An 18,488-nucleotide genomic window follows, 5' to 3' on the forward strand; every position below is an offset into this window, starting at 1 on the left:
AAGATATAGGTACTTTAAAAAATATACAAAGAAAATATTGCGACGGCGGACATTTCTCTATGCTGGTTGACTGGAAGAGATTTCTTCATGGATCAAATCCCATGAAGAAATCTTCCAGTCAACCAGCATAGAGAAATCTAATTAGGTATTCCATCTTTTCCCCAGTCGATACACCTCAAAAATATTTATTGCTTTATATAACTGTTGGTTTTTATCGTTATTGCTAGTTTGAGGCTATATTTATAATTATAATATTGAGCTAGTAGTGAGGGAGTTTATTTTTTAAAGTTTCATTAATGGCAGCATTTTAGAATTTTTCTATAATGGCGATACTGATTAATTTTCACGATTCACCGCAAGAGGGAGCTGCAGTATTGTCAATGTCAAATTGTTGCGAGACGAGATGTCGAATGAATTGTTCGTGTTCATCACAAAGATAATTCTTACTTGTGGCTTATTCTGGTGAGTACCTAAGTGTTTATATACTTCTTTAAGCATCTGAGAATAAAAGAGATGTATGTATCATAAAAATTGCGACAAACCACGATATGGTAAAAAGACTTCGTATTCGACTCGTACTAAGATGTGTTTTGGTGTTGCCATTAAAATGACTTATATCCCTGCTCGTATGTCGTATTATATCAATCTCTCTTAATATGTTTTCCGTATTGTAAGTATTAACAACCTATTAAATCTAGTTAATCTATATTATCTATAAAAGCTGACTTATTCAAGTCACAAATTAAAATCTACCTCTCGTTGAAATATATACGTCGAAATAGAAAGAATGAATAAAGTATATATTAATTTTGATTGATAGTCGTAGGACATTAGACCTAAGTAACAGGATGCAGAATGTTCTAAACTATAGCGATGAAATTTTGCTCTTAGTTATATCCACAGAACACAGACATCTATGTGTTCTGTGGTTATATCCTTGTCATAACACGGCTAAGTGATTGTTGTATGTGTGGGTGCACGACTGAAAGATAATGTTACGAATTTTTCTACCTATTCAATTTTGATGCACTGGTTATTATCTTAAACAAATCTAATGTACTCATATAATATGTAAGGTGCTTTTTTATAGGTATGCGGATTTTTTATTCTCGCCTCCTACAACATTTGGGTTATTTTACATTATGGCAACCCAGTCATGTATAAGGATGACAGAAATAAATTCAGTAGATATATACCTACATTTTTTCTTTGGGACTGGATTTATAGCTAACAAATTTTAAAATGAGATGCGCACATTTATGCATTTTTGACCCCGATCGTATCTACATAGGGTCAATATATTCAAAGCGGGGTGCTTTCGCATATATTATTGAGCTTTAACTAACTAGGTACCTCCAACAAGATAGATATAATGCCTTGTTTGGTTGGAATTTTTTCTTCCTTTTCCTAGGAATAATTAAGGATAGGACTTATCCGGTTTCTATGCTGTATGCACGTATGCTAAGTACCCAGTGCAAAGCGATATTTCGCTTCGGTTGTCCAAATTACTAATTTACAAGGCACAAGCCAACTTTTACAGTTAGCCTTACAAACTATATGTATTTATATTGTAAAGTACATATAATCACAACTTATATACATATAACCACATCACATCTTTATCCCTTACGGGGTATACAGAACCAACGGTCTCGCAAACACTGAAAGGCCACGTTCAGCTGTGTGGCTTTAGGATAGAATGCTTAAGTGACAGGTTGCTAGCCCATTCCCTTAAAAAAAGAATCCCAAGTTTATCTCATATTCGTCTTATATGACATCCATGGGAAAGAGTGGTGTGGTCCTATTCTAAAGTGTATAAAAAGGTTAAAGTACCTTGCTGCGACTTATTCTATATTTATATTAAGAAGGCACTGTATTTGTTTAATTTTAAATGTATTTCAGATTTATGAAAATGGCGGAGTTGGATCAAATCAATGACAAATTCAGTGTGAAAAATCTCTTATTTTACCGGGCTATACCCAATTATGAAATACCAATACCAATTGATGGGCATAAAGTATATTCGTGTACAGATTGCTGCGACAGGTAGGAATCCGTTTATTACATAAAACGAGAAGCGTTTATTCAAGTTGTAGCGGGAGCGATGATTCGGCTCGACCGCCACCAAAGGGAAGATCTTCCGCCAGGCTTACTGTTATGCTTGTGGAATCGCGGCTCCGACGATGTTGTATCGGAGGCTGTATAAATGCTCCAATACGTCAAATCTTTGCGTCTTACGAGTTCGAATCTTCCGATTTTGTTCTAGTTTGAATTTTTTATTCATTAATATAGGACATTTCAACATCAATACAACAACTTAGAATAGAAATGTGGACGAGAGAATACATTGTTATGAATAATTGGTTTAAACGAAATTTAAATAATGTGATCAGATTGGGACAGATCAGATTGGCAATGATCAAAGCCTCCGTTTTTTAGTTTAAATGCTAATTTCCAGATTCTATTACAATGCCGCGGAGTTCAGAATCAGAATTGTAAATAATACTGTTAGGAAAAAGATTCTGAAGAAACCGGCACTTATAAGTAGCTGAATTTGTATTTACATGACACTAACCGGTTTAAGTTAAGATAGTTACTTCGCCTAATGTTCTTATTTTCTCACTCCGGAACTCTAGTCATAGCAGTACATAATCCGAGTCTTCGTCTGTGAGGATAGAAACGAAAGTAAACATGCATTATGTACTTATATTTAATGATGAACATGTATTTTTTTTTTCAGATTTGTACTGGAGTCAAGCTATCAACGCCACATTAATCGAAAATCACTTAAGATTACTTACATGTGCAGACACTGTAACAATACAAAGATTTTTCTGAACCGATGCAACTTACTCTCCCATATAAGGTCGCACGCTTTTAAGACTGCTACTATAAATGTAAGTGATTTGAAGGTAGAACCACTTCCAATGAGTTACTTGACTTCAATTATCAGTAGTAGTAATACCTCAAACCAGGCGACTATCTTATCAAATCCACTAAAAGAGAAGTCGGCGAAGTGGGTATGTTTTGATTGCAAATCAGAATACTTAAGTTCAGGGCCTATATTCAAAGAACGTGCCAAACATTACATGAGACTAAGTAACGAAGTCTTTACTTGCCCAGTATGCTTGTTTGCTATGCCTAACGAATGTGGACTCAAAGCTCATCTTCGACTTCATACAAACTCCCCTCCATTCTACTGTCCCGAGTGTGGCCAACATCTTTCAACAAAAACCATTACTTATCCATATACACATCACTGTGAAGGTTTCAAGATGATGCGGGCTACAACTCGAATGCAATGCCCTATTGCGAATTGCAAATTACTTCATCCAAATGATGTTAATGGTCATTTAAAAAAGGAGCACGTAGTGAAAGTATTCAAATGTAATGCCTGCGTTGTTGCTAGCTATAGCAATCAAACTATGATTAAGCATCTCAAAACACATAATGTAGAATGCAAAGCCCTCATATTTTATCAGTGCGTATTGTGCCCTGGAAGGTTGGTGCTACCGGGTCAAATCGACCATCATTTGAAGAGCCATGTGGAATGTAACAGTTTTGGTAACGTTTATCCGTGTTGGACATGTGGACTAACGTGCAATGATATTTACTCCTTTCTAAATCACCATATAGAAAAGCATTGTAATACTGATGCAATTAAAAAAATGTTCGAATCAGCAGCGTCGCTGTTTGCAAGTTCAACATCTAAAAGAATATATCGTGTAGTTAAAAGATGCGATAGATGCTTAAGAAGCTTTACATACAAATGTAAATATGATGAAATTCAGGTTCTTCCAGACGAATGCCCTTTTAAATGTACGTTGGAACCGTCAACAAGTGGTCCAACTGAAACTATACAGAGCCCCATTCTAATTGAGAAAAAAATTAAATGCCCATCTTGTACAATGGCCATAAGTGAGGATTGGGAAGATATTAAACATCATTTTAATGAATTTCACAAAAATCAACGCTGTATAGATATTAAAATAATTTTGAAAAGATTAAAAAGCAACCAAATCAATACAATTACCAAAAAGAAGCGAAATCGAAAATCTAGAAAAAGTATAGGCTCAAAACAAGATCCTGCAATTAATACTAAAGATATAACGACAACATCACCTACATCCAATAGGAACCAATATGATTGTCTTAATTGTGAGTATTCTGGAAAAGACAAAAAATCTTTTGAAACGCATATTCTACAACACAGAGATCCATGCATGGCATATCAGTGCATGGAATGTGGAAAATGTTTCGTTGTAAAGCCGTCATTTTCCACACATATACTCCTAGAGCATAACGTGACAGATGTTGATAAATATATTCAACAAAAACAATGTTACAATGAAAATGCGCTAGATAAATATCAACACAATTCTGATGCAATCATTGAACCGTTGCGTGAAAATCAATGTCGCATTTGTAGAGACCAGTTTGATAATTTAGATGATTTAGATAAACATTTCAGGGTGCATGGTATGGCTTTTATATTCAATAAAACATCTAACAAAAGTCCGTAAAAGTAAAATAACATTCGTTAAATAAATTTATGTAAAAAATGGTGTAGTAAATATATAAAAAAAATTAAAAATACCAACTTGTTATGTTTTTGATAATGTAAGATGGTAATAATAAGTATTTAATATAGTTAAGTATACCTTTAATACTTAGCTAATTTAAAAGTAATTGTTCTTAAGTTTAGTTTTAATCTTATAATAATATTAGTTTATAATCATTTTATGTTATTGTCAAAACTACCGAAGGTGTGGATTCCACTCTTAAAATTAGATTTATATTTATTCCGATTTATCTCTCCCTAGTCTACATTTTTATTGAAGCAATGTCAATGCAAATCTTTGGCCTCCTTTTCGTCTAGGCATTTATGGATCTAAATACGATTTTGTTAAATATACAAATTATTCTCACTCGTAAAACCCTGAAGTAATGTGATGTAGCTAGTTAAACATATTCAGAATAGGTAAGTTAAAATGTTATTATTTGTTGATTACAATAAAACGAAAAAGGTTTCACTAGAATATGTATGTACATGTGCATTGTGTATATGGTATGATATCATTTTATTAACCCCTACAACTAAGCAAAATTTGTTCAGTTGGACTGTTGTCCACTTGTTTGAATGACATTTTCTTGTCCATCAGACTATTTCACCAATTTCTTTGTGTGGTAAAATTATTTAGATTTCTTTGTTTATATCATATATTATGTTTTACTGCATATGTCACGAATACATTGTATTAATTGAGATAATATGGATTGAGATATGTTTTATGACTTTATTACTAAGTAGGTAGGTACTAGTCTATGGTAGGTACTTAGAAATCCCGTATGATTGAACACTGGCAATATATTGCCGGTGCTCAGCATTACGGGATTTCTCATTGTGTTAACACAAATAAACTCTTTTTTTTATTATTCATATCGTCTCATTTCAGGCTTTTTATAAAATAAAAAGATACATAATTTCCTTTTATTTGTTTGAAATTTGCAATCTTCAGTGACTGATAATATTCCGCGCCCTCACAGATTGGTTTTTGTGTGATTTTCCTGGAATCTTTTAACGAAAGCAACGTACTACGTGCTATCTTTTATTAAGATGTTGTTAAATCTTTAAATTGTAGAGAGATTAGAAGAAATTTGCCTTTTCCTTGTCATCAATCACGAAAAACCCCAAAGATGGAATTTCAATTCAAATAGTGACAGGTTGCTGTTCGCCATGTTAATTAGCCTATTTCTTAGTCGTCTTTTACGACATCTATGGGAAAAAGATGAAGTGTTCCTATTTTATTATATAGTGAGAATTAAACCAAAAGTATTAAATTTACTAAATTCTAAATCCTCTTAACTCGCACGGTGCTAATAATTTTGTACATTTCTACTGCACTACATCGCTCCTTGTATACAGTGGCGTGCTGCGTATCTGACCTACGTGATTTTAGGTTTTAGTTCTGCTGGATTGCATAAGACAAATTGTCTATTTCCCAACATTGAGAACATTTGCCGATTTCACTGACACTTTTCATAGAGCTTCCCCATGAAACCTGTAGCAACAATGTCGGCAACACTTGCAATGTAATGTCAATCTACCAAAAGAATTTACATTGCTTTTGAATGTTTTGATAAAGGTTATGTTTGTCAAATGCGTCAAGTGAAATGTCAATTTTTATCTGTTTTCAATTTGCAATGGTTTCATTTTTGGGTTTTTTATTCCATTCCATTGCTGTCTAAGATTTGTTGTTTTCATTCTTGTTCTTGAATTTTGCAATTTAGTTAAGGGTTCATATTTACTTATTACTAATAAGTTACATACCTCATTTTAACAAGTATTTTGAATAGTATAGTGTCCGTCAATAAATTGCGCTACGGGTTATAACGACAGATAAGGTCTAACTTCCCAAGTTTTGATACGAAACCTACGGGTTTCCTTGGCGTAGTTGAAGTGCCTACTTCAACATGCATCTTGGAGTAAATATATCGAACGCATTGCAGCAGCTCGAGAGTGTGAAAGCTGCTGTAGATCAAAGCGACGATCCTAAGTTGAAAGTAAGTACAAAACAATGCCCCTTTAGAGTGAATCACAGTTGAAACATGAAACAAGATTTCTATTGAAAATCCTATAATATTATATTAGTATACAAGAGTGAAATTACTTTCTTACATCTATTATACAATTGTTATGCATTACATTCTCTGCAGCTATTCTAATACTGGACACTATGTTTTGGTTCACAATGTTTGTTCAATGTCAGAATGTTTGTTCTTGCATGTTATATGCAGTCAATGTATCAAATACAAATATGTAGGACAAATTACATACATGGATTGTAATACTTAGTCCCAAAGGATGATCAAATCTTGTGTTATGGGATATTTACTTGACAATACTACAAAATGTAGAACAACTTAGAGCAAACATAAATTTACCAAAACTGATAAACAAAATGTTCCAATAGGCTGCTACCAATGATGACTTAAATATGCTGATCAGCTTGTTAGAGAGTCCAATATTGAAGAGCATAGCAACTCTTCAAGACTCAGTTGGGATGCTTGCCACTCAAGTAGCGCACCATCCATCAATACTTCCTGGGGACTTCGATATTACTCCGGCTGGTAAGTTGATTGAACTTCTATGACAATCCTAGATAAATAGCATGAAAAGTGAGAAGTAATATTTATCCTAAATCAATTCATTTGAGCATTGGTGGTAAAACTTTTGGTGCCCATTAAAATGATGATGATGCATGATGTTCATAGAGGCACGGTTTTTTAAGTCCTACCTAAACTGTCAGTTATATGAGTCCCTCTTTGTGTGAGGGAAATTGATAGGTTACTTGCACATTTATTCACATGTGCGGAATTGTGTGGAAACCTGACGTCCTCTCCAGAAAAATGGGGGTCTTATTGAGACTAACAATAGGATGAAGATAAAAATATTCATTAAATTTTATTGAGTACCGTGCCGTGTGGTTCCCGGCACTATTACAAAAAGAATAGGACCACTCCATCTCTTTCCCATGGATGTCGTAAAAGGCGACTAAGGGATAGGCTTATAAACTTAGGAATTCTCTTTTAGGCGATGGGCTAGCAACCTGTCACTATTTGAATCTCGGTTCTATCATTAAGCCAAATAGCTGAACGTGGCCATTCAGTCTTTTCAAGACTGTTGGCTCTGTCTACCCCGCAAGGGATATAGACGTGACCATATGTATGTATGTATTATTTAGTACCCATGATTTTGAGCTGCATGATTAAGTTTTATGTTTTGTAACTTGTTAAAAAATTTTTTGTTACAAAGGTGACTTGGCTTTGCAAGCCAGGAACCTCTATGGCAGCCATGAAGGTGAAGAGGAACAAAGAGTGCCACAGGTGTCACCACCCCACAGCCTTGAGTTTGGCTCTGGCTCAGATAATGAACGTATTCTAGGACTGGATGATGCATCTGTGGATTCAAACATGTCACCTAAACAGGTATAAGATCTCCTTTTTATTCACATAAAAGTGTTACTGGGTTAGGTTAATTAAATTTGCACTTCTTTCTGTTTTACTAAATCAACTTTATAAAGTGAAACCTAAGTTAATCTTGTAAACAAATAAAATATCACTTTTTTGTCTGTATATCACAATTGTTTTGATGTTAACATAACTATACTATAGCAATTTATAAAGTATTTATCACCTAACACTAGATAAATTCGGATTGTCTTACAACTGTTATGATCTCATGAGTGCATGTGAGTAGGTACTTAAGGTATGAAATAAGAGATAGTTAGTCAAAACAAACAAGCTGTATGTTTACAATATAACAATGCTGTTTCTTTATTCCTCAGACTTGGTGGAACACAATACAGTTCTAATGTTGTAATTATCTGCAGATATCAGTTTCATTTCAACAAATGTGTTAACCATGGACTGTGTACATATAGTGTTCGTGATTTTATTGACTAAAAATTTTTTACAGGTCCGTGGATTATTGGAGATGACGCGCAATGATGATGTGACTTCAAACCATAATATCGTCGCCGGAGATTGGGCGCAGGTTGAGATTATCAACTTGGTGAATGACGGCACTGGTCTAGGATTTGGTATGTGCACTTTCCTTTTTGTACTATTACTATTGTTATCTTGTTTATTTACTAATTTACTTTTTTTTGTTATTGAAAATGTTGAGAAACATAATAATATTTGAATATGTACAGGAAATCAATCCCATTTTAATAAAAAAAATTCTAACAGACTAGAAAGTGTCAGTAATTAATTTGTATAATTTATCAAATATTTAAATTATTTGCAGGAATTATTGGCGCAAGAACAAAAGGGGTGATTGTAAAAACAATTCTAGCCGGAGGTGTAGCAGATCGTGATGGACGTCTGAAGTCCGGCGATCATATACTCCAAATTGGAGATGTAAGTACTATAGCTGTTAATTCTTCATAGTTTGGTGCCAATAAAGAGCACCCGGGCCATTGTATTGTGACATGTAATTTCAAAATAAGAGTTACTACTCACTCTTCTATCATCAACTGTGTCATGTATTATTGTATCAACAAGAAATGAACAAACTTACATACTCACTGCACTCTGTTTTCGCTAATAATAATTTTGACATGAAACCTAACTGGAAGTTAAGACGAGAATGAAGCATCATACACAGGCTATATATATCCTTTACTTAAATGGCTATAAATGCATGGAAAATATTTCCCAAATCCACATCCATAAATGTTAAAACACCTTACAAATTTTCAAGCTGTTCTTCAGTATTTGTGAAATGTGGTTACTCAAAAAAGCTGCTCTGCTTGAAATTTTTTTTAAGTCGGATTACTCACCTAAGTCAAGACCTATACAACAATGTATATTTGCAGGCTCACCTTATGGAGATGGGTTCGGAGCAAGTAGCGGGTGTGCTGCGTGCCTCAGGGTCCCGGGTTCGGCTCGTGGTGGCCCGACCCGTGGACCCCGCCCACACTAAGATCGGCGGGGGATCTACTGCGCCCGTTGTGCCTTCGAGGTATAGTGTTTACTTTGATAAGTCATTGCATTCCCTATACTACTCGTACATGTGGATCATATATGCAAAATTTCAAATAAAAAGTTTTATAATTCTACTGCCAACTAATCATAACAAATAAAGATCTCACAATGAATAAATTTGTAACCATATATGCATGCATGGTAGGGCGCTATGGATTCTGTAACCTACGTTATCAATTTTCTTTTTCTCCCTGGTCGCTCACCATTTCTGAGGATCAGGGTCACTTCATATCATTAACCGCAGAATGTTCCTCCATCAATTCCGTTTGATGTAGCCATCGCCACCTCATAGAACCTGGTTAGGGATGTAGCCCTTTTTACTTGGTCAAACCATCGTGTCGGTTACCAGCTTCGTAATGTTTTCTCTTCGGTATTGCCAACAATGACCAGTTTTCAAGAGCCCCTTCACATTCATGATTTAGTATCGCATCAAAAATTGAACCTATTAAAACTAAAACCAATTTGAATTGCAGACTCCTCTCAGACCCCGAGGCACTGGACCGGTACCTCCTGGACGCTGGTTTCGAACAAGTGTTCCACACGCAGCCGGCGCCGCTTCCACAGAACACTACGTCTCGATTCATATTCGACCAGTCTGTTACACCTCCACCAGAAACAGGTTATAATAATTATTTGAAACCTCATTTTTTCAATGCAATTTACTAATACATTTAATTATAGGTACAAACAATTACTTACTTACAAACTTTGAATTCTTTTTTTAGGCGATGGGCTAGCAACTTGTCTGAATGTGGCCGATCAGTCTTTTCAAGACTTTTGGCTCTGTCTACCCCACAAGGGATATAGACGTGACCATATGTATGTACGAGTATGTATTGAGATTCAGATAGTAGTAGGTAGATAGGTAGCCCATCACGTAAAGTTAATATCTCAAGTAAATTTGCTTTTCCCATAACACTTCTTTGTAAATCCTCCTTATGGGTGTTCAGTTCATTCACATTATCTATTGACCTGTGACCATAACCTAAATTTGTCAGCCTTAAAAAATGAACAGTTATTTATGTCTACTTATGTTTGTCTATTCTTTAGATGCTGAGTCTCCAGAAGTTGACCGTTTCACAGTTCAGTTGAAGAAAGATGAAAATGGACTAGGAATAACTATTGCAGGTAAACAATTATATTATGTAAGAACTGTCTGAGTGCTTATTAATGCCAGAGTTTGTCCTAAAGGTTTACATTGTGACTAATCACATCAAATCCCTAGGTTTTTTTAAAATTCCAAAGAATTGTTCATCAGTATCGAAGGTTTTAAAAGGTTTTCTTTTACATTTTTTAAATTTGTGCCTAGATGTAGCTATTGTTTTTGTTTTACTATGTTTTCTGTTACTTTGTTGTGAATAAAATATTTACAAAGAAACAAAACTTTTTTTAGGGTATGTGTGCGAAAAAGAAGAGCTATCAGGTATCTTCGTGAAGTCTGTAACAGCGGGCAGCGCGGCGGCTCTCAGCGGGAAGGTGAAGGTCAACGACCGCATCGTGGCGGTGGACGGCGTGTCGCTGGCCGGCAAGTCCAACCAGCGGGCCGTCGACGCGCTCAAACAGAGCGGCAACGTGGTCACTCTGGAGCTCGAGAGGTGATACAGCCTTAATCGATGAACTCTAAGAATAATCTTATTTTCTTAATCTTTCTTTTAACGGCCTCTGTGGCGCAGCAATAGTACGCTTGTCTGTGACACCGGAAGTCCTGGGTTCGAATCCCGACCAGGGCATGATGAGAAACTTTTTCTGATTGGCCTGGGTTTTGGATGTTTATCTATATGAGTATTTATTATAAAATATAGTATCGTTGAGTTAGTATCTCGTAACACAAGTCTCGAACTTACTCCGAGGCTAACTCAATCTGTGTTATTTATTTTATTTATTTATTTAATAGAAATGCCTAGATGGCCCAAGCCCATCAAGGCATTTCATAAAACTTATACTTTGATGCCAGGAAAAGGTCTTCTAAAAAAAAAAAATAATTCTCAGATACCTCCGCGGTCCTAAATTCGAGCAGCTCCAACAAGCGATCGCAGCAGGCGAATCAGCAGCCGCCGTGGCGGCGCCGCACAACCCTTTCTTGCACATGCACCGCCTCGAACCCACCACCTCCGATGACATACAGATGACACCGCTGCCTAACATGTCAGTAAATCATCTATTTTTGTAGAGTAAAAGATTTATTGCTGAATTATAAAAGAAATATACATTATTCGAAGTTTTATGTAGCCTACGTTCACAAATTTTTAAACTTGACAAGTTAAATATACTTGATACCACCAATATCAAAATATTGTTTCCAGTTGGGCTTTCTTATATATTTGTCTTAAGTTTCTCACGACATTTGCTTATTGATTGTGGTGTTGTACTACACCATATTTGTTCTAGCGGATATCCTAAAGTTTTTTAACCTTAGTCTTAACATAGGTTTTAGATCTTAATGAGACAGCCACATGACTTATGACTGCCGTACTGTGTTCCGTCCACTTATATGAGGCTTAACATATAAATTTTTTAACCGCCTTCAAAAACGTGGTTCTGAGTTTGACCTGTATGTATGTATGTTTGTTTGCCCGTGATTATCTATCTCTCATTTCGCTGAACTGATTTTAATGCAGTTTTCAGGAAAGTATTTGTTACCATTAGGTAGGAGAAGGTTTTAAAATGCTAATTGACTTCAAAAAGGAGGATATTGATTGGAGGCGGTTCTCTTTTTACAAAAGTTGTGTTAATAAATTAAAACATAGATATATTATTGTGTGTGCAGCGAGACGGCATCACCCCCGGGCAGCCCGGCCGGCGGCCGCTCGCAGCCCGCCTTCGAGATGCCGCGCACGCAGGAACAGAAAGACGCCATCAAGCGCAAGTGGCAGGCTATACTTGGTGAGTCTTCTTTTATCAGGTCTTCCTTCTTTCAGGATATATTTTATGCAAATAGAGCACATAAGTGACCCTTTTCTAAGTGAGTGAGCTTGAGGGTGTTATTAAATGATTAGTCGATGTCGTCGCTCGATTGACCAGGTGTTTCTGTTGTAGACAAACTTTTGTCGTAATTTGATAGCGGCGATATCAAAATTCTTATTCACGAAGCTATAGCATAATCACTGAGCATTATTTCTTCGCAGATACATTCCAAACCATATGTTCTGCACTTTCTATCGGCCATTTCGTAACATAGAATATTTAAAATACCTTTATTTTATCTTGGATGTTTCGAATCATGTTACAATCATCCATGGTCACCGAGATTTTTACTACCTACCAACTTTGATGTGTTTGTTTGTAACCTCTTTATTGCACATTATTTGAACACATTAGAAGAATCGAATAAACTTTATGAATATAGTACTTGCTAGTTTCATCAAAAATTTGTCTTAGATTTGTAAACCTTTATAGGAAGTAGCGGGTTATTCCCATCACAAGTATCATCGGATTAATCACTGAGTTGTAATCAAGATTACAAAAATACACGAATGTTTTTTTTTTTTAAGAATATGTACAACGACGGACTTATCCCAATTGGGATCTATAACAGTCAAGCAAAATGAAAAGGAAAATCCGCAATCAAAATCACTTTTCATACCGCTACGAAGATTAATAATATATCTACATCCAGATGACAACATAAACTTTGTATTCGAGGTCCGGACGTAGAGATCGTGGTGGGCGTGGTGACGCGCGGCGGCGGCGGGCTGGGCATCTCGCTGGAGGGCACGGTGGACGTGGAGGGCGGGCGCGAGGTGCGGCCGCACCACTACGTGCGCTCCGTGCTGCCCGAGGGGCCCGTGGGCCGGGCCGGCGTGCATCGCCCGGGGGACGAACTGCTTGGTAACACTACATTACTTTACAGTACCAGACATATATGTATATAATCATGTCTATATCCCATGCGCGGTAGGCCGAGACAGCAGTCTTGAAACTCGTTCAGCTGTTAAGCTTAATGATAGAATTGAGCTTCAAATACTGACAAATTGCTAGGCCATCGCCTAAAAGAAAAATTTTAATGGTGCCGGGAACCACACATCGTTTTTTTATCTGTCGCGAGTAAGCGTCAACAGTCACAAGACTCGAAGGCCACGATTAGCTCGCTGTAAGATAGGGGGAACTACTAGCGAAATTAGCCAGAATTAAATTCCTGCTTGTGAAGCTTTTTTATGATCGCGACTTCGGCCATAAAATTGTGAACTCCGATTGCAGATGGTTTTTTCTAAGATTTTTTTTTATCCAGAGGTGAACGGCCACCGTCTCCTCGGCATGAACCACCTGGAGGTGGTGTCGATCCTGAAGGAGCTCTCGCGCGAGGTGTGCATGGTGTGCGCGCGCGCCCGCCACCACGCGCCCGTGCCCGCGCATACGCTCGTCAAGGTGATCACGCTTATTAGATAAAGCTACTCTTATATCTTGTATAGAGGTGAACTGTCAACGTTGCTTGGCTGCGCTCTTTTTTTTTATAAAACTCGGTCCTTTATTGTTTCCATTTATATATTTAGTAAATATATAAATATTTTATTTCAACTAACACTTGATTATTGATTTTAGGCTAAATCGGACGGTAGCTTGGCGGGAGCGGGTATAGAAGATGGAAATTCTTTGTCGGCAGGAAGCAAAGTGCGATCACGCAGTCTTGAGCCACTCACCGGGCTCGCCATGTGGTCATCCGAGCCACAGATCATAGGTAAGTCACTTTTCAGAAAGGAGTAATGTAAATTATAATAAACGTCTTTGTGGGTCTCGTCACAGTTAAGTCAACTGTGTTTCTATTATTTTCTTTGTTACAACGCACAAACCATGCCTCTGCCTTTATTTACGAGTACATCTTTTTGTTGACGATGCTCATTAAGCCTAGCATTACCCTGAATTTTTTACACTGAAGACCTCCAGATTGTTAGTTTTTATAAAATTCCAGAACCCCGTATTTGTTGTTGGAATTAATTGTATTGGCCCCTTGTGTATCTGTCTCACGTTTCTAGTTAAAAAAATTATTTGTTCTTTTACAGAACTGGTGAAAGGCGAGCGCGGTCTCGGCTTTTCGATCCTGGACTACCAGGACCCGCTGCGGCCCGCGCACACGCTGGTGGTGATCCGCTCGCTGGTGCCGGGCGGCGTGGCGCAGCAAGATGGCCGCCTCATACCCGGCGACCGCCTGCTCTTCGTCAACGATCAGGTAAATTGATATTTGATACCAGGAATTATAGACTGATCAACTTATATCTAAAGATGAGGTTTCCTCGTTATCCTGGTGTAAGTTCTGGTTGCGGCCTAAAGTGATACTCGGGTTTTGCCTTTGCAAGCGGGAAGATGGAGCTGTAAAGTGCTAGTTAAGAGGTCATGAATGGAACATAGAAAGCGAAATAAACTAGTTGTCCGCTAGAGCGATAATATCTCTTAAGCATGGAATACATTGAAGGAGGCTTATGTCCTACAATAGACATATACTGCCGAAAAAAGAATTTCCACATCGTTCTTATCTAATCATGTTTTAAAAGATGAAGAAGTAGTCTTTGTTTACGGCTCCTGAAAAGAGGCATTATTTTGTGTATTACATAGGTATATTAACAAATATAAATAATTGTATTCAGAACTTAGAAGACGCGAGCCTCGAACAAGCCGTAGCGGCATTAAAGGGCGCCCCCCGCGGCGTGGTGCGCATCGGCGTGGCCAAGCCGCTGCCGCTGCACGACGCGCCGCCGCCGCTGCCCGCCAGCGCGCCGCCCGCCCCCACCGCCCCCACCGCCCCCACCGCGCCACATTGACCCACCAGGGTCTAATTGTTCCTTGACACTACTACCATGGTACAGTTTCATGATGGAACTTATGATAATATGGAACTTATATTATTTTCCTAGAACTGTGAATGGAACTAGTGACAAATATATATTGACACGAGTTCCGTTATCTCGAGATCCACTGTAAATGGAATTAGTGAAAAAAAATTCTATCATGAAACTCTACTGTGATACTAGAATCAACGAACCGGTTAAATAACACATAGTATATTGACGATTAAGTTAATATCACACTACAAGCCATTCTTACATTAAAAGAAGGATACTTAAATATTTTATCATAGAAACAAGCTTGATTCACTACGAAAGCTAAAAAGCTAAAGGCGTGGTGCGCATCGGCGTGGCCAAGCAGCTGCCTCCACCGCGCTGCCTACATCGCCCACTGCCACCACCACACTGGCCGGTCCTCATTGACCCACCAGGGTTTATTAACACACTATATAATCGATACATTCGATACATTGGCAAAAAACCCGTCTGAACTATCCTTAAACCAATAAAGAACAATATGAGGAGTTAGTATACTTATAATGACATAGCTGCATTGACCCATCAATCACCATTATCAAACAAAATGAAATAAGCCTATATCTCATTCACTAGGAAGTCAACAATTTTAGATATTGGTTATATATTAAATAATACTAAAATTACAAAAGTCAATGCTATTACCGACTTAGGTGTAAAATTCGATAGCAAATTACTGTTTGACGAACACGTGGATTATATAGTATCTAAAGCATCTAAAGCACTTGGATTTATTATGAGAGTCTGTTCAGACTTTCATGATATTAAATGTATTAAAGTGCTATATTGCTCCTTTGTCCGAAGTCACCTCGAATATGCCTCGCAGGTGTGGAACCCTCAATATAACGCCTATAAAGATCGCATTGAGGGTATCCAAAAGAAATTTTTGAGATACTTGGACTACAAGGCCCGAACTAGTTCACACGGTTATGAACAAAGATGTAGGCGTTATCACTTCCTTCCACTTGAAATCAGACGTGTAATCAATGATGTCGGTTTCTTGATTGGAATAGCCAAAGGCTCAGTGGACTGCCCGGAGCTCCTCTCCAAAATTCAACTTAGAACTGATTTATTTCATTATAGACAACGACCGCTACTTCGCGTTCCATTTAGTAGGACTAAATATAGACAGAACTCCTTCTCTGTACGTGCTGCTAAGCACTTCAATAAATACTCCCATCGGCTCGACCTGTTCCACAGTAGTAAAAAAACAGTTAGTTGTTTACTGAGTGGATCCTTTTTCAATGATATTTAATAAGAATGTTGCTTTTATCTGTTCTTTTACTTTATGTTCATTTATACATTTATCTATGTACATATGTCATGACGCAGTTTTTGTAAATCTTTCCATGGTTGCAATTCTACTTGTGAAGTCTTGTAATTAGCAATCGCAATATATCATTACTACTTATATATCATATAAATTAGACTGTAAGACTTCCATTAATAAATAAAATAAAATAAAATAAAAATAAAAATCATTAAGTTTTGTACGAAGCGGGTTTTGATAACTACGTCAGTTATGACGTATTGAATTGCTTCCGTATTTTGTTTCAAATATTGTTGATTTTGAAATTGTGGGTGTAATTGAATAACCATACTTTAATATTCTTAATATGATTTAATATTTATAAGTAAAAAAATAGTAATAACAGGTAAAAGTGAAAAGTGTGAAGTGCGACTGATAAACGATAAAAATAAATTACAAGAAAAAAATTAACTCGAAGACTAATAATTTATAACATTATACAGTAAATATTTTAACAATATCAAATTTATTGCCAAATAGCGATTCTTAGGTACATATCAATAATTAAACACTAGCAAACATAACCTTGTCGCAAGTGACGTCACTATAGGACGTCATTGCATCATCCGATGCTTGGTGACGCACGCTTGACGCTATCATGAGAAATCATTACTTGCAAGCGATGATATTAGTTTGTGAAGTAGATTACAATTTATTGTTTTTTTAGGGATGCATGTTTGGCTGGCAGGGGCTGATTCCGTAATTGGCGTCACGTCTGTTGAAAGCCCATCTTTTCTTTAAATCATTGATCGCATCCATAATGTACTATTTTAAAATACCTCCATACAAGTTCTTCACATCTCCAGACTACGAACTGCCTGCTAGTAATACTTATTATAATTGTACTTAGCTGTGTCTTAGTTCTATTTAACTATTCGTATCTTACAGCCTTACGTAGATTCAAGCGTCGTTTAAATTATACCTTTATAGTTCGGTCATTTTTGGGTAATCAAATAGAATAATTTTACATAGGTCATTCCATTTAACGTTCCAAATGGTTACTTACTGTGTTCGAGCCATTAGCACAGAAGCCTGTGTATAAGAACTGTTAAATTATATTGTGATTTGTAGTTATCTTTCAAATTAAGCTATTTGAGATGTAAAATATAATTATGCTTTTATTCCTATATTTTTGTTTTAAAGTTAGTGCCTTTTACTTAATTTCTTATTTTGGATATAAGGAAACCTATATAAGTTGACGTTCAAATTTTATTAAGTTTATGTAAAAGAGATTTAAGGAACTACATTCAATTAATAATCTTCCGATTTCTACTATTGCCTAAAAGTATTGAAAACACAGATAAATTCTTATATTATTAGTACCTTTGATCCTCATGGGCTTATTTTTATTTTAGATTCCGAGCGGAATTGAATGATATATTATTTTGTAATGTTAAATCAATTGAATTTATTAAAAAGTAGATATCTATTTAAAATAAAGTTTATAATTTATTTGGGCCTTTCATTGTTATTAATAAATAATAGTCACGTCATATATTTTACTATACTAAAACGTAATATATTTTAGCACACTCAATTGATTACTTATGAAAAATATTCTATTGCCTGTAATTTCATATCACTGTCAAATACAATTTATATCAGACAAAAATATCGTTGAGACAATATCAAATAAGTTAAAAGCTACAATAAAATCAAAGTTTTTACAACAGTTGTCACTAGCCCTAACCTACGCCCAACTGAAAATGCACTATTGCGGTGCAACAGCGAGGCTGATCGGGAGATGTCGGTGCGGGGTTCCTCGGAAAACTCACAGAATCTCACAGTCACTCACAGATCACTCATAATATGCG

At 36.4% G+C, this 18,488-nt stretch overlaps 2 protein-coding genes across 2 annotated transcripts; both read left to right on the forward strand.

Annotated features, from left to right (window-relative positions):
- Nucleotides 1–99: 99 nt before the first annotated feature.
- On the forward strand, nucleotides 100–5,492 carry LOC106135440 (zinc finger protein 592). Its single transcript, XM_013335731.2, has 3 exons — nucleotides 100–462; nucleotides 1,903–2,046; nucleotides 2,741–5,492. The coding sequence occupies exons 2-3, from the start codon at nucleotides 1,907–1,909 to the stop codon at nucleotides 4,521–4,523; spliced, it is 1,923 nt and encodes a 640-aa protein (XP_013191185.1). The 5' UTR covers nucleotides 100–462; nucleotides 1,903–1,906; the 3' UTR covers nucleotides 4,524–5,492.
- Nucleotides 5,493–6,173: 681 nt separating this feature from the next.
- Nucleotides 6,174–18,126, forward strand: LOC106135467 (patj homolog). The gene is made up of 16 exons (XM_013335760.2): nucleotides 6,174–6,564; nucleotides 6,975–7,131; nucleotides 7,817–7,989; nucleotides 8,480–8,603; nucleotides 8,813–8,925; nucleotides 9,384–9,529; nucleotides 10,026–10,171; nucleotides 10,603–10,680; nucleotides 10,946–11,147; nucleotides 11,542–11,697; nucleotides 12,320–12,435; nucleotides 13,195–13,380; nucleotides 13,781–13,917; nucleotides 14,092–14,227; nucleotides 14,550–14,716; nucleotides 15,132–18,126. Exons 1-16 carry the CDS (start codon nucleotides 6,475–6,477, stop codon nucleotides 15,303–15,305), a joined length of 2,301 nt encoding a protein of 766 aa, XP_013191214.2. The 5' UTR covers nucleotides 6,174–6,474; the 3' UTR covers nucleotides 15,306–18,126.
- The last annotated feature ends 362 nt before the right edge of the window (nucleotides 18,127–18,488 follow it).

Source organism: Amyelois transitella, chromosome 3 (genome assembly GCF_032362555.1).
Source record: "Amyelois transitella isolate CPQ chromosome 3, ilAmyTran1.1, whole genome shotgun sequence".
NCBI classification, from domain to species: Eukaryota; Metazoa; Arthropoda; class Insecta; order Lepidoptera; family Pyralidae; genus Amyelois; species Amyelois transitella.